This window comes from Procambarus clarkii, chromosome 29 (genome assembly GCF_040958095.1).
Source record: "Procambarus clarkii isolate CNS0578487 chromosome 29, FALCON_Pclarkii_2.0, whole genome shotgun sequence".
Classification (NCBI taxonomy): domain Eukaryota; kingdom Metazoa; phylum Arthropoda; class Malacostraca; order Decapoda; family Cambaridae; genus Procambarus; species Procambarus clarkii.
The window spans coordinates 15,534,639-15,551,141 of record NC_091178.1 but is presented as its reverse complement, the minus strand read 5'-3'; the positions used below and the strand labels follow the sequence as shown (position 1 = coordinate 15,551,141).

General features: G+C 43.6%; 1 protein-coding gene across 2 annotated transcripts in view; it reads left to right on the top strand.

Annotated features, from left to right (window-relative positions):
* LOC123765093 (phospholipid-transporting ATPase IF) overlaps positions 1-15,405 on the top strand; it is a 32,594-nt gene extending 17,189 nt beyond the window's left edge. The window contains exons 7-26 of one of the 2 annotated variants that reach the window (XM_045753528.2): positions 771-927; positions 1,025-1,106; positions 3,168-3,268; positions 4,180-4,305; positions 5,016-5,137; positions 5,517-5,675; positions 5,999-6,219; positions 6,687-6,790; positions 7,905-8,068; positions 8,250-8,339; positions 8,798-8,944; positions 9,795-9,937; positions 10,660-10,813; positions 11,273-11,375; positions 11,547-11,752; positions 12,592-12,778; positions 12,923-13,068; positions 13,271-13,374; positions 13,832-14,006; positions 14,670-15,405. In XM_045753528.2, the coding sequence (XP_045609484.2) occupies positions 771-927; positions 1,025-1,106; positions 3,168-3,268; positions 4,180-4,305; positions 5,016-5,137; positions 5,517-5,675; positions 5,999-6,219; positions 6,687-6,790; positions 7,905-8,068; positions 8,250-8,339; positions 8,798-8,944; positions 9,795-9,937; positions 10,660-10,813; positions 11,273-11,375; positions 11,547-11,752; positions 12,592-12,778; positions 12,923-13,068; positions 13,271-13,374; positions 13,832-14,006; positions 14,670-14,762 (2,784 nt within the window). In that variant the 3' untranslated portion in view covers positions 14,763-15,405. Of the gene's footprint in view, positions 1-770; positions 928-1,024; positions 1,107-1,146; positions 1,274-3,167; positions 3,269-4,179; positions 4,306-5,015; positions 5,138-5,516; positions 5,676-5,998; positions 6,220-6,686; positions 6,791-7,904; positions 8,069-8,249; positions 8,340-8,797; positions 8,945-9,794; positions 9,938-10,659; positions 10,814-11,272; positions 11,376-11,546; positions 11,753-12,591; positions 12,779-12,922; positions 13,069-13,270; positions 13,375-13,831; positions 14,007-14,669 lie in introns of those variants that run through there. The other variant, XM_069333531.1, reaches the window with a different exon arrangement.
* Positions 15,406-16,503: the final 1,098 nt, after the last annotated feature.

Sequence of the window (16,503 nt, the reverse complement as noted above, 5' to 3'; positions counted from 1 at the left end):
TTTTAATTCAGTATCACCTTACTTAACATTTTCTATTATATTGTAAGAGAATGTAAAAGTAAGGGTAACATTTGAACTAAATATTTATACTGAGTACCTGAATTTACCTGAGAGCCATTATCTCTCTTGTGAACCTAACGGGGTCAGGAAATCAGCGGCTTGTCAAAGATGCCATCATCATTATTGTGGAGTTTTTCTACCTTGATATTAATATGAAATTCAGTATATTTAAAATAGTATATGGATCTGGAGCATTTTTAAATAGTTTTTCCTTCATATTTTCTTTCATTAAAAAACAAAAAACAAGATATTCATGTAGTTAATTTATATCTATATCTTAAGATGTGCGCCTATGGTTGTGCTGTGACAGGCAGGCCAGCTAGGCCTTCACTAGGCACACAAGCCTTGTCACATAGTGCTGCACAGTCTAGGGCAAATGGGAGGAGGGGGATCTTTGACAAGCCGTCGGCTTCCTGTCCTCGTTGAGGCCACAAGAGTGCTAGTGGCCCTCATGTAAATTTTATAGTTTCATAATATTCTTTTCCTGGTATAGATTCCAGGTTGGTGTGTGTGTGTGTGAATGTGTGTGTGTGTGTGTGTGTGTGTGTGTGTGTGTGTGTGTGTGTGTGTGTGTGTGTGTGTGTGTGTGTGTGTGTGTGAGTGTGTGTGTGTGTTTACATAACAAGTGTTTGCAGAACTGAGCTTTAGTTCCCATACACACTATTATTTAATTAGATCATAAGTCTGAATAAAATAACATTTCGCTTCAGCTGCCGCACCCGAACCTGTACGACTTCAAGGGTCGGCTGGAGGTGTACCGGGGGGTCTCCCTGGCCGACACGGCCTCCCAGGCCGACACGGCCTCCCTGGCCACGGAGAACCTCCTCCCCAGGGGCGCCAGACTCAAGAACACCTCCACCGTCTATGGTCAGTCTCACGAAATTATGTGTGACTTTTTCTTACTATACCAACAATTATAAATCTAACGAGACACCCCGAGCTAACAGCAGCTCCCATCTTGCAGGTGTGGCGGTGTACACTGGAATGGAGACCAAGATGGCCCTAAACTCAAAGAGAGCCAGCAACAAGTTCTCCACAGTAGAAAAGTGAGTGTGTGAAGGAGAGCAGTCCTATTTACCTGAATTTACCTTAGGACCAGTGTCTCTCTAGTGGCCTCGACGAGGACAGGAAACCGGCGGCTTGCCAAAGTTTCCCATTTGTCGTGACATTGTGGAGACAGTTGCTGAAGAGTGCCCACTCCTGGACGTACCCTGTAAGTGCCATGATCTCCAATGGGCGTCCGGGCTCCCAGCAACACTCTCCTACCCCAGTGATGCTAAATTGACAGGGGCGCCAAGCCTTAATTGTGCGCCTCTGTTCACCCAGCAGTAAATGGGTACCTGGTTGTTAAACAATTTAGAGGGTCGTATTCCGGGGAAAATTAGGAATAAGGACCTGCCCGAAACGCTTTGCGTGCTAGCGGCTTTACAAGAATGTAAGAATTTTTGTATATAAAAATAAATAAATGAATAAATATACCGCGTCGTTGTCCCGGGCGGGAGTACCCAGGTCGAGGTTTCGAATCCTCATCATAGCTCCAATTGGTTTTAAAACACCTAATGCTATTCTTCAGCTGTATCTTACTCTTGTTAGGCCCCATTTAGCGTATACAGTCAATTTTGGTCGCCATACTATAGAATGGACATAAATTCACTTGAAGACGTCCAGCGTAGGATGACAGTTAATGCCACAATATTATGAGGAAGAATAAATGAATATAAATTGGACAAGTTTAGATGTAGGAAATACCTGGGTAAATACCGGCTAGATAACAGGGTTGTTGATTTGTACAGCAGATTACCGGGTGACATAATAGACGTGGGATAACTTGATTGTTTCATGCGTAGGTAAGACATATATATGAATGAGTGTTGGTGGATATAAATAGGTGATACCATATATGGTCCAATTGGCTTTCTGTAGTATCCTTAACTTTAATGTATGTAATGTATATATATATATATATATATATATATATATATATATATATATATATATATATATATATATATATATATATGTCGTACCTAGTAGCCAGAACGCACTTCTCAGCCTACTATGCAAGGCCAAATTTGCCTAATAAGCCAAGTTTTCCTGAATTAATATATTTTCTATAATTTTTTTCTTATGAAATGATAAAGCTACCCATTTCATTATGTATGAGGTCAATTTTTTTTTTATTGGAGTTAAAATTAACGTAGATATATGACCGAACCTAACCAACCCTACCTAACCTAACCTAACCTATCTTTATAGGTTAGGTTAGGTTAGGTAGTAGAGAAAGTTAGGTTAGGTTAGGTTAGGTAGGTTAGGTAGTCGAAAAACAATTAATTCATGAAAACTTGGCTTATTAGGCAAATCGGGCCTTGCATAGTAGGCGTAGAAGTGCGTTCTGGCTACTAGGTACGACATATATATATATATATATATATTCTAATATATATATATATAACTATATATATATATCTATATAGCTTTAGAAAGTGTTCTAAAGTTATATATATATATATATATATATATATATATATATATGTCGTACCTAATAGCCAGAACGCACTTCTCAGCCTACTATTCAAGGCCCGATTTGCCTAATAAGCCAAGTTTTCATGAATTAATGTTTTTTCGTCTACCTAACCTACCTAACCTAACCTAACCTAGCTTTTTTTGGCTACCTAACCTAACCTTACCTATAAATATAGGTTAGGTTAGGTTAGGTAGGGTTGGTTAGGTTCGGTCATATATCTACGTTAATTTTTACTCCAATAAAAAAAAATTGACCTCATACATAGAGAAAAGGGTTGCTTTATCATTTCATAAGAAAAAAATTATAGTAAATATATTAATTCAGGAAACCTTGGCTTATTAGGCAAATCGGGCCTTGAATAGTAGGCTGAAAAGTGAGTTCTGGCTACTAGGTACGACATATATATATATATATATATATATATATATATATATATATATATATATATATATATGAACACGTTGTATAGAAGCGAGGGAGAGTTGCTTAAGCTACCTCATCCCTTTGTGTGTATTGACCTCAACAAAACTTATTCCAATTTCAGTTTTATTTTACAATGCTGGCTACTTACCACCATCCACAGGTCGATGAACTATTTCCTGGCGTTCTTCCTGTTGGTGCTGGCGCTGGAGGTGGCGGCGTGCACCGCCCTCAAGTACCACCTCTACGACCACGATGTCATGAGTGAGTAGAGTGGTGCTCCTAAGTCCACTACGGGCTCACCTTAGCCCGTGCTACTTGGAACTTTTTGTTCCGGGCAGCGAATCTTAAACAACAACAAACAGCGCCTCTCACGGGATCACCACACACAGACATGACACACCTGGACGGTAATAACACAGACGGGAAACTGGGTTACAGTCACGGTAATCACTCGGTTAACGCCCAGCACCCGCCTGGTGTTGTGAGAGAACAACCCGTGTAGATGAGCGCTTCACAGAAAACGGAAAAACCACTGAACGATTAAAAGGAACACCTGTTGTATTTTGATCTGCAAATTTATTGTTCTTTTTACATATTAACTTTGAACAGTAAAGTAGAGCTATTAGCATCGCGCCGGTTTTCCAGCTAGAAACTTAAATAAACCAATGCTTTGTAAGTTAATTTAATAAACTGTAATATGTTATAAAATATATTTCGTATAATTTGTGTGTTAAATTATCAGGTCTTGTTATAAACTGCGAATATTGTGCCATGAGACTACCCAGGATTAAACCAAGAAGTTGACCTTTGGTTGATGTAGCCTTGTGTGTCCCTGGGTTGACGTAGCCTTGTGTGTCCCTGGGTTGACGTAGCCTTGTGTGTCCCTGGGTTGACGTAGCCTTGTGTGTCCCTGGGTTGACGTAGCCGTGTGTGTCCCTGGGTTGACGTAGCCTTGTGTGTCCCTGGGTTGACGTAGCCTTGTGTGTCCCTGGGTTGACGTAGCCGTGTGTGTCCCTGGGTTGACGTAGCCTTGTGTCCCTGGGTTGACGTAGCCGTGTGTGTCCCTGGGTTGACGTAGCCTTGTGTCCCTGGGTTGACGTAGCCGTGTGTGTCCCTGGGTTGACGTAGCCGTGTGTGTCCCTGGGTTGACGTAGCCGTGTATGACCTTGCAGGTACGATGTGGTACGTGGGACAGACCAACAACGGAACAGTGACTTTTGATGATGTGTACCAAGACATCTTCTCCTTTCTCATCATCTTCAGCTACATCATTCCCATCTCCCTCTACGTCACGCTGGGTAAGTCCTCTCTATCATATATATATATATATATATATATATATATATATATATATATATATATATATATATATATATATATATATATATATATATATATATATATATATATATACAGTACTCTAATATTTTTTTTAATACCTAAAAGAGGTACCAGCTCTGGTGCAATCGTAGGGACCCATAGCCTCGGAGAAGAAAATACTCTAGCCTTCATGTTGGTAGTGATGCAAACTTGTTGATTTAAATGTTTATATTAGAACTTTTTTTTTTGCGAGGATAGCTTCTAGAATTTCTAATCTCTTGTCGTCAAGTCGACAACCCATCCCTACCAACCCCTCGTCCTCATAAGCAATCATTGCCCAGCTGGGTTCTAAGAGACTCGAACTGTGGACCCCACGTGTGTGTGAAGCCGAAACTCTATCATATGAGCTATTGAGGAGTCTTAATAAGGAAAGATTCCAGAAGCAGCATCCTGCTGCCAAACTGAAATTTTCCAGTTTGGCAGCAGGATATCTGCTTCTGGACTCTATCCTTATTAAGACTCCTCAATAGCGCATTTGATAGAGCTTCGGCCTCCCACACGTGGAGTCGGCAGATAGAGTCCCCTAGAGTCCAGGCGAATGGAATATTTATTTCCTGGGAAGTGTGGATGACAATTTATATTACCCAGTTCTGTAACCCGGAGCGTCCTCCGATCTCGTCCTCCCCAGAGATGCAGAAGTTTCTTGGGACGATGTTCCTGCGGTGGGACGAGGACGTGGCCCTCGGCGGCGGCGGCGACGACGACGGGGCGCGTGTCAACACCTCCGACCTAAATGAGGAGCTGGGACAGGTAAACAAAGTGTAAAGGAGAGATTAGAAAACGAAGCAGAGGTGTGTGTTGGCGACGCCATTATTCACTTATGGTCGTACTTTAAGTGATCACATTTGGTCAGCAAAGGAACAAAAATGCAATTGTTCTTTGTTCACTTATGTTTTATATATTATCAACTAACGTGAATTGTTGGTAGTTGTGTGTGTGTGTGTTTGTTCTCTCTAGGAGCCTTATCCAATTTAAGTGTTGCCACTAATCACAAGTCAGTAATGCCAGCGGGTAACCCTTTATGAAGAATCTCGACTGTGAGATTTTGTTAAAATTTCCTTCAATGTACTTACCTGTGTATCTCTGTGTCCCTGACTGTCTCTCTGGTACTCCTCCTCTTCCTCCCCAGGTGAAGTACCTCTTCACCGACAAGACGGGAACGCTGACGGAGAACATCATGCACTTCCGACAGTGTTCTGTAGAGGGCGTCAGGTACACTGAAGCAGAGGGAGGTCTCCATCTTCTGCGGGAGGAGACGTTTGCTTCAAAGCCCCTCGGGCACCTTCCGGTAGGCGGTGGACACGATGTATTGCTCGCTCTGAGTCACTGTATATTTGAACACGGGGACGACGGGCCGACGCACACTGGGGTACAGGCTCAAGTCAACCGTTGAATACCTGTTTAACAATATGTTATGGTTAATCATACCCCCTCCCCTTCCCTCGCCCCCAACACACACACACACACACACACACACACACACACACACACACACACACACACACACACACACACACACACACACACACACACACACACAAAATACAGTTACCTCCACCCACCTCATAAACACGTACTGTGCCATACGCTAGCCTCTTGCCCTCGTTGCAGGAGGCGGTGGTGAGGTTCCTGGTGACCCTGGCACTGTGTCACACGGTGCAGGCAGTCTCTCCACGCCCAACACCCGAAGACCCAACACCCGAAGACCCAACACCCGAAGACCCAACACCCGAAGAGCCAACACACGAAGAAGGGGCAGGGATGCAGGAACTGATCCCAGAGTACCACGCCTCAAGCCCGGACGAGAAGGCTATTGTTGAAGCCTGCGCCAGGTGAGTATTTATTTACAAGGGTGAGTGTTTTGAGAAGAAGTGATGAGAGTTTAGTAACAGATGCGTCTATTTTATTAACAGACTTAGGTACACACAACAATATGTTGCTGCTCTGTTCTATACACGGGATTATACACAGCATAGATCAGGAGACGACCACACAATACTCTAAAGTAAGTAGTGATATAGCGGGCACAGAGAGACCTTGCTGCCTGATGAGAGAACTTGCTGACAGGTGAGAAAGTTTGCTGACAGGTGAGAGAACGTGCTGACGGGTGAGAGAGCTTTGTGTCAGATGAAAGAGCAGGCAGACCTTCTTTCTTATAGTATAGTTTTATAGCCCTCGACTTATACGTTTAGTGCTGAAATGACCCATAGTTTCGAAGACGCTGAACCACTTTGGTATAGACGACGATGATGATGATAATAGTGATGATGATGATGACACTAATCAACTTTACCGTCAGGTGCGGCGTTGTGTTTGCAGGGATGAAGGGGAGTCAAGCGAGCGTCCGTGTCCGGGGCCGCCTCTGGTCATACACGCGCCTGCAGGTCCTCCACTTTGACCCAGGTCAGCGCCGGGGCCTGAGTGACTCTGAGACTCTAAGAAATAAGATCATTTGTCTTCAGTGTTGGTGTATCCCACCTAACTGAGCTAGGTGGGATACACCTACACCAATCTCCAATTGAGATTGGTGTAGGTGTATCCAATCTCCAATTGAGATTGGTGTAGGTGTATCCAATCTCCAATTGAGATTGGTGTAGGTGTATCCAATCTCCAATTGAGATTGGTGTAGGTGTATCCAATCTCCAATTGAGATTGGTGTAGGTGTATCCAATCTCCAATTGAGATTGGTGTAGGTGTATCCAATCTCCAATTGAGATTGGTGTAGGTGTATCCAATCTCCAATTGAGATTGGTGTAGGCTCCAATACACCTACACCAGAGTCCAATCTCTGCTGTTCCAATACTCTGCTGCCCTTTTCTCCTGGTTGGCGGAACCCTTGAAATATTTCGTAAATTCCCAGGGACTCCCTACCTGGCTGACATATTAGCTTCAACAGGGGGTTAATTACAAAATAGATGTGTAAAGGAGTAGGGGTTATTAAATTATAATTAGCTCATACTTTTGAATGTAATATGTCTAAAGTATTTATTGGCTATTTCTATTAACTAATAACTTTCAATAAGAAAAATACAAATATTTTTCACTTTATATCTGGCTTAATGTAATAAATATAGTGTATTTTTTGGGTAATGATTTTGTTATATTATTGTTTTTATAAACATGTTATCGAAAAAAGTTACATTTTATTGGTTTAGAATATATTCACAATTGAAAACATTACGTTTCATCAGAATAATAGTGATTCAAATTGCCTCCTAATTTAATCTAAAACCTGGGCTTGCGTTTTTGAACACGACATCTTAATCCGTCGTCGCATCTCTGATTGGCACTCACGAACCTCTTCTTCCATAGACATCAGTCTATTCCTCTCTTGGATTTTTATATTCGTTAAACCTGAAAATGTTTCCTCACACAAGTACGTTGTTGAAAATTGTAGCAATATATCTATAGTTTTCGTTGAAATGGCCGGAAACTCTGTGTTCACTTATATTCTAAACTTCATCTGCCCCCACCGACTCGAAATGTCCCAGTCTGAGAAGAATGTGTGTGTCCTCAGACCGGAAGTGCATGTCGGTGGTGGTGCGAGAGGAGGCGTCGGGCAAGATCTGGCTGCTGACGAAGGGAGCCGAGAGCAGCGTATTGAAGCGATGTTGCATCAACACTCCGGAGCTGGAGCGCCTCCACTACACCACCCTCTCCCACATCAACGACTACGCCATGGTGAGCAGTGATGTAGGGAGGGAGCAGGAGGGTGAGGGTGAAAAAGAGTGAGAAAGAATAGGTAAGTCGACAAGAGGGTTGGGAGGTTAAGAGCAAGAATGAAAGAGAAACTCAGAGATATTATTGTCTGTGTCCCACCTTGCCTCTGTAACTGTTGTCTCTCTCCCATGGTCGGGATCAGCGAGGCCTGAGGACGCTGGCGGTGGGTCGGAGAGAACTCTCTTACAAGCAGTACAGGATCTTGGCGGACCAGTTGGAGAACGCTCGCCAGGTTGGTAACAAGGGGCCTCTTTCTTCTGGCCATCTCACACACCCAAGTTCTCTGCCACCTCACACCTCATCTGATTTCACGGGACTATCATCACTCAGTGCCAATACCCTTTCTTCTGGTCCCCCTCCCTCTCATATTTTGAAGTAAAGGATAACATAGATTTTCACATTATCTTTTGTTATATGTTTGCATATTTGACGGGACAAAATTACTTCGTGTCAATTACAGATAAACTAACTGATGCTCATCTTGGTTCTTGGATCATAACCGAACTCGTGACTTTGTTGACGCTTGAGACTTAATGAACTTTGACCTTGATGACCCCTGGTGCCCATAGTGACATTGAGGACTATTCCAACCTCGTTGTGTACATTGATGACCCCTGGTATTAATGGGTGGCCTTCATGACCTCTGGTGTCGTGGTAAGCTTGTTGACCCTATTGTTGACCTTTGTGCAGGTGGTGGAGGACCGGGAGGCGGCGGTGAAGGAGGTGATGGAGAACATGGAGACTGAGCTGAGGCTGCTGGGAGCCACCGCGGTGGAGGACCTTCTACAGGAAGGTGTTCAGGAGACTCTGGAGTCTCTCAGAGCGGCGGGCATTAAGGTGAGTTTCTCCGGGCGGTGAGAGGAGAACTACTTGACCACAGGCCAGATTATTATTATTTACATCTTTATTGACAAAATTAATTACAATTTTGCCTAATCTGACGATTTCGATTAAGTCTTATTAAAGTGAGGATAATGCTGGTATCCATTGTAACGCAGGACAGAGGGTCATACACAAGACAATAGGTCTAAATTGTAGGCGAAAACACATATATATCATGGTTACAATCAATGTTTTAACGTTATATGGATATCCATATAACGTATGGATATATTCACAGGCCAGAGAACATGGATTCAGTTGAATCCCTTGTGGATTCAGCTGAAAATTATATATATATATATATATATATATATATATATATATATATATATATATATATATATATATATATATATATATATATATATATATATACACACACACACATTCAACTGGCTCAGAATAACTAGACCAAACATTTGGTAGGCATATTCTACCCATCACCAGATTCCTTGATTAAATGATTCTACAACCAAAACATCAAAATACTAATATCATTAACAATGTTATTATTATATTCCCACACTGCGTGACTTACCGAGTCGAAGAGGAGCATCTCACACCATATCACCTGAGCCAAAGTAACGTCGAATCGATACCATCCAGGCGTTCCACATTCACTTATTAAAAGCACATTCAATAGCAATTATACTCAATAAGTTCTCCTCTGCTCCTTTCACTTTTATAATTACTCTTTTCTCCTCACATACAGATGCATCACGAAAGATAATTACAATCAATTACAAATTAAATGGCAATAAAATTACAAATAAAATCAGCATAATAATGTCGATCTTCACATCAGGTGTGGGTGTTGACGGGGGACAAGGTGGAGACGGCTGTCAACATCGCCTACTCCTGCGGTCACTTCAAGCGGTTCATGACTGTCCTCTCCTTGACCGGCCTCCGGGACCTTGACCACGCCGTCGCCTCCCTGCGACAGTGCCAGTATGTTCTTTGTAGTGTGATGGTCCCCTGGTGCATTGTTTGTACCGTGAGGCGCTTCATGGTGCATTGTTTGTACCGTGGGCGCTTCATGGTGCATGGTTTGTGCCGTGAGGCGCTTCATGGTGCATTGTTTGTACCGTGGGCGCTTCATGGTGCATGGTTTGTGCCGTGAGGCGCTTCATGGTGCATTGTTTGTACCGTGAGGCGCTTCATGGTGCATTGTTTGTAACGTGAGGCGCGTCGTGGTGCATTGTTTGTGCCGTGAGGCGCTTCATAGTGCATTGTTTGTGACGTAGGTGTTTCATGATGCATTGTTTGTGACGGGGTGCTTTATGGTGCATTGTTTGTGACGCGGACGCTTCATGGTGCATTGTTTGCGAGGAAAAAAATGGGGGGTAACAGGGGGAAACATAGAAGCCGAAAGAGTCACGTGGAAGTTAGAAAAAACATTTTTACTGTTAAAGTTGTGAATAAGTTAATAAAACTATTGAACGAAGGGATGGAGACAGACTCCAGTCCAGACACCAGTGGCTGAAGGCTGAAGTCCAAGAACTGAAGCTCACGAACACGAACAAATAGATCAGAACATATACACATACAGTTTACCGTGTAATGATGCAACAACTTACCCCAAATATATACGGAGAGACTCACAAACACACACACATACAGGTCAAAACATGGGAGCTGATATGAGGTGTTGCAATATTATTGATCCCTAGAGAAGCCTCGAGGGCGGAGGGCTCGTTCGGGCTGGTGGTGGACGGCGTGTCCCTGCTCTGGCTGCTCGACCACTTGAGGGACGACTTCTACACGCTCTGCCGCAGGTGTTGGGCCGTTGTCTGCTGCAGGATGTCTCCCAGGCAAAAAGCTGAGGTGAGAGGCGACGGAAATGTTGAAGCACCGTACATGAACGCCTGGCCACGAGCCTTCATTCGTGGCCAGGCACCCAAACTGCTTGGTATTTGCACTGACATTCCTCCAGTATTATTAACACGTTGCTTTAAGGTAATTCCGCGTCATGTTTCGTCACTATATAAAAGTCATAAAGCGGGAAATTGGTGTTTCCTGCTGTAACCGGCCCAAATGATCTCACCACATCTGCATGAACATGGTCTGATATCTCTAAAGCTATCGTTAGCTTGTAGCATAACTTTTCATGGGCCTTGAGTAAAATTTAACCCTACACGAGTAGTCTAAATATCATAATTGTTTCATGACTGTCCCCATTTTACTGAACATTTACTAGGGAAACGAAGACAAAAGTATTATTAGATGATATAAAGACATGATAAACACGTGAGGTTACTGAGGACTTGGGTGTTGTGTGTGCAGACGGTGCGGCTGGTGAAGACCTCGAGCGAGAGACCCGTCTGCGCCGCCGTCGGGGACGGCGCCAACGACGTCCCCATGATCAAAGAAGCCAACGTCGGTCTAGGTCAGTATTTGTATATATAACTTAAATTTCATTAAAAATGTTGGAGTGCACCCCAAGATGTTTGTTAATGTATCTACATATAAGATGTTTAGCAGGATTAAGTTTTATGTATATATTGATCCAGACGTCACCTTATACCATCAGACATGAGACAGGAGATATCACCGGCAGGTATCATGGGCAAGGAAGGTCGACAGGCAGTGAGGTGCGCGGACTTCGGCATATCAAGATTCCGGTTCCTACAGAAGGTGCTCTTCGTCCACGGTCACTGGAACTACGTTCGTGTCACTGTTTTCGTCCAGTTCTCCTTTTATAAGAACGTGGCTTTCAACACACCCATAGTGTTCTACACTGCATGGAGCGCTCTCTCCACGCAGGTTTGTGCAGAGGTGCTATCCTGCTACGCTGATTCTTCACAACAACTGGCTTGGTTTGAGTTGCGTCACTCAGCAAGTATTCGCTCACCTCTAAGAGTGTTTTCTCTAAAGCCAGTGTTGCCGGATGCGTGACAGAATAAATTGTTCTTCCCCTTTAGTCAAAAATTTTACTTATTTTAAATCTACGTCTTTTTCAGTACTTGAAACTGAAGAAGTTTTATCCTTATCTGTTTACTTCAGTTTTATCCTTATCTGTCCAAAACAAATAGACAGATGCTTGGGGCTAGCCTGGCTCAACGTTCACATAAAACTTGGCCTACCCTTCCCTGCGATTTTAATGGTGTAAATAAAATCATGGTTTTGAGTTCCGTAGAATTTTGACACACCTGCCGTTTATCCGGGTGAAATAGGGGAAGAGGGGTGGAAGATGGGGGAGAGGTAGAAGAGGGTGAAGAGATGAAAGCGATAGGATGAAGAGGGTTGGGGATGCTATGGGAGAGGGGAGAAAGATAGATAGGGTAGAAGGGGTATGGGAGGAGAGTGGGAGAGAGGGGGGAATGCTGGTGGAGAAAGGTGGAGACGGGAAGCGAGGGAATAGGGAAAGAGACGTAAAAGCGGGGAAAGAGGTGGGAGATTGTGGGAGAGGAGGAAGAGGAGGCAGGAAGAAAGGGGGAGTGGGCAAAACAGAGTGAAAGCGTAGATCCCGGGAAGTAACCGGGGTACTTTTTCTAGCATTATATAAACATTAAAGCAAATTATACACGTATAATCTCCATTTCTTAGTAAATATATAATCACATTTAAAGTGGCATGTAGGACAGGATGTTTTTTTCATGCAGTGTGTTTACGAGAGTTTGGTGCTGACCATGTTCAACATCACCTTCACCACTCTACCGGTCCTGGTGTTCGGCCTCTTCGAGCAGAACCTTCCCTCGCACCTCCTCCTGTCACGGCCGCATCTCTACCAACGCAACGCGGACAACGTCGGCATGTCCTGGCGCCTGTTCTTCAAATGGAACCTCTTTGGTGAGTGAAAGGGAGGCTGTAGAGATACCACCATAACGCGGTATTAAACTCATTGTCAACATTATTCTATAAACGAGTGTGTTATAACCTGCAGCAACAACGGGCACTCGTGCAAGGAGCTGACATGTCATTCTCCTCCCACAGCGCTGTGGCACGCCCTCGTGATGTACCTGGGGTTGATGCTGGTCTGCTTCGACGACACGTGCGGGCTGCCCGACGGCCAGACTCCGGACCTCTACCTCTTCGGACTAGCGCTGGGCACACTGTGTGTCTTCGTCACTAACTTGAAGGTAACTGGGGCTAGCATCGTTCAGTGGTTATCATAAGACCGTGAACATATAGTTATTGACACAAATTTCATATTTAGTTAATATAAAGGAGCCGTATTCCCACTGTTTTATATGAGAGCGCATTCATGCCTGTTTATTGGCTCCTGTAAACATCACAATCGTTTCATAATCTACATATTTCGCTTCCCGGCGCTTCCCGCAGATAGCACTGGAGAGCCACTACTGTACCATAGTCTTCGTGGGGTCGCTGCTCATTACATTCCTGGGCTACTCAGCCACCTACATTATATACAGCGGTCTGCCTGTGTAGGTATCATCCACCGGCTAGCCACGGCTTCGTGTGTTACAGGCTCTAGTTAAATCCTCCAACGAGGATTTAGTGATCCACGCACACGTCATATAATTTGTCAACCACACTACCGTGGCTATAATCATTTCATTCACCTGGGCACTAGGAGACTCGAACTGCCGACCCCACGAGTGGGAGACCGGGCGTGGATCTCGAATTCCTCTGAGCTTTAGTAGCAGTCAGGGAAAAGTCGAAAGTTCCAGTTGGGCAGCGGGTAGTTGCTCCTGGACTCTTTCCTAGTTAGCCTGCTCAAAGCAAGGTGGATGGAGCTTATGTCTCCCACTCATGGAAACGGAGGTTATATCTTATACCCAATATATAATTTATTTATTTATTGCTCTAAAATACTCATATTGTTAATACAAGTAAGAAAACAAAATTATTAACAGCAACATCATGGCCTGGTGTTTACAGAGAACCGTTCACCACGTACGGCATCTTCTGGGTATACTACAGGATGCTGGAGAGCGCCTCCCTCAACCTGGCCTGTGTGGTGCTGGGCCTCCTGGCACTCCTGCCGGACGCGCTCTCTAAGGTCTACGACCACACACTCGACAGAGAAAGGCGGGTGTTGAAGAGAGGAAGACTGGTGAGTATTGTGTGGCAGATTCTAGATGGGTAGGAATAGGAGAAGGGCGGGAAGGAGGAGGACAAGGTTTACAGGGGAGGAGGGGAGGAATGGGTTGATGGGCGGGGAGGAACAGGTGGATGAGCAGGAAGAATGAAAAGAGAAGTGAGGAAGAGGAACAGGAAGATTTTAATCTAGGAATATGGCTGGAATCTGAGAACGCAGGTGACTGTTTATGAGATAAGAAAGATAATGATACAAATGGGCTTGAAAAAAAAGTAAATTGAACTGCCCAAGAATACTCTCAACCACTTGGGCTGGACGGTAGAACAACTGTCTCTTTTATTGCAGGTTGGCGTTCAATCCCCGACCGTCCAAGTGATTGGGCACCATTTCTTCCCTCTCGTCCCATCCCAAATTCTTATCCTCATTCCTTCCAAGTTCTATATAGTCAAAGTGGTTTAGGGCTTTCTTCTAATAATTATCTTACCTATCCAAGAAATACAGTATGAAACGAAGGATATAAAGGAATGTTTTTACCTGGTAGAGCGAGGAGTGACTGGGCCAAAGTTTTCGTAGTCACTCCTGAGAAGCCTTCAGCTAATTAATTATAGTCCTGTTTATACATCTCGTCCTGTTATTAACGCAGATATTTATTTTATATTTATTTCTATATATTTTCAGATAAAACAAGACGCCCCAAATCCTTCAGCAACAAAAAACATCGCAACTTTTTGGTTTAACAAGACGTGTAAAAATCAAGTCACAAAATTCTAAGATAAAAAACCAAGAGAGTTAAGTGTATTTATCCATACAACTTAACTGTGGGTGGATTTCCCCACAGTTAGGGGTATATCTCAACAGTTTAACTGTGTAGGGGACATACCCACTGTGGGGGATATAACCACAGTTTAACTGAAGCCACTTAGAAGAGTGGTTATCACCCTCACCTCACAAGCGAATGGCCTGAGGACGATGAGTCACAATAACGTGGCTAAAGTACAATCAATTGACTTGAGAATGGTCCAGGACGGACCGAAACGCCGTCGTCCCTTCACCTTCTAGTGTGCGTGGTCTGGTCAACAGAATGGCCTGAGGTTTGAACCCTGTATTGGTTGAAACAACCTGCAAATCTTTCCGTCAGTTCCCAACAGTAACTGGGGACCTGGGTGTATATCGATATGCGATTGTGTTCCGAGAACAAAGTTTATAATGAGATGTGACAGAGACAGCTCATAGCCTGTTGAAAAAAGTAACAAGTTCGCAGCTTCAGGTCAATCTGTGAGCCATCCAGGACTAGTGCAGCAAAAGTGCATAAGTGCAATATGTGTTATCTGGGAGAACTGATAGCGGTGCAAACTGTGTAACTTTGTCCAGATGTAACACTATTAATGGAATTAATAAATCTGTTTAACGTTAATGAATTTTCCGTCAGACCTATATTCCTTAGTAATACCGACTGGCCTCAGTGGCCCAGAGCAGAATGAGCAAATCTTGCTCATCCAGTTATACATTCGATGTTAGAAACTTGACTGTCTCGTGCATTATAGCCAAGGTTGCCGGCACGATGAACGTATATCATGATCTATTAAACTTTCTGTCTTGAGTAGGCGAACCCTTAGTGGAGTTATAACTTGAGAAGTGAACCTTGGAAAGTGAGTCGCGGCTCTTAGCTTCGTTGGACTTCTGAGTGCTTCTACAAGTGGTCATCATAGCAGTGTTATTATAAGGACGTTTGTAATTGGCAGTAATGTGCCGAAAAAAAGACATTCAATACCTTAAATTGCCTTATTTAGGAAATTTAAGTTTCAACATACGAAGGGATTATCCAAATATATTGAAGCAAGTAATAACCAAAATAAATTGTCAAATCTGGAAAGCTATATAGCACTGCCTCTGACAGAATATTTAAAAGTTTCAAGGCTAAGATTCAGGATGCCAATACGAGAGCAAAGGACATAAGACAGCTTTGGAAAGGTTCGAAATTACCAGAGATGAATTTAGGAGGCATCTGTTGAATCTGGACGTGAGAAAGGCTGTTGGACCTGGCGGAATCTCTGTATGAATACGAAAAGTGTGAGCAGAAGCACTTTTCTTCCACTCTCCATTGTGGAGTTTCTTCCACTACCGTCTAACCACTTGGGCTGGACGGTAGAGCGACGGTCTCGCCTCATGCAGGTCGGCGTTCAATTCCCCGACCGTCCAAGTGGTTGGACACCATTCCTTCGCCCCTCCCCCCCGTCCCATCCCAAATCCTTATCCTGACCCCTTCCAAGTGCTATATAGTCGTAATGGCATGGCGCTTTCCCTGATAGTTCCCTTCCCTTCTTCATGGTGTATAATAAGTCACTGGAAACAGGAGATCTATCAGAAATATGGAAGACAACTAATGTAGTCTCAATATACAAAAAAAGGGTGACAGGCAAGAGGCACTGAACTACAAGTCAGTGTCTGTAACTTGTACACCATGCAAGGTGATGAAGATCATGTGAATAAAACTACTGAAACATGTGGAGAG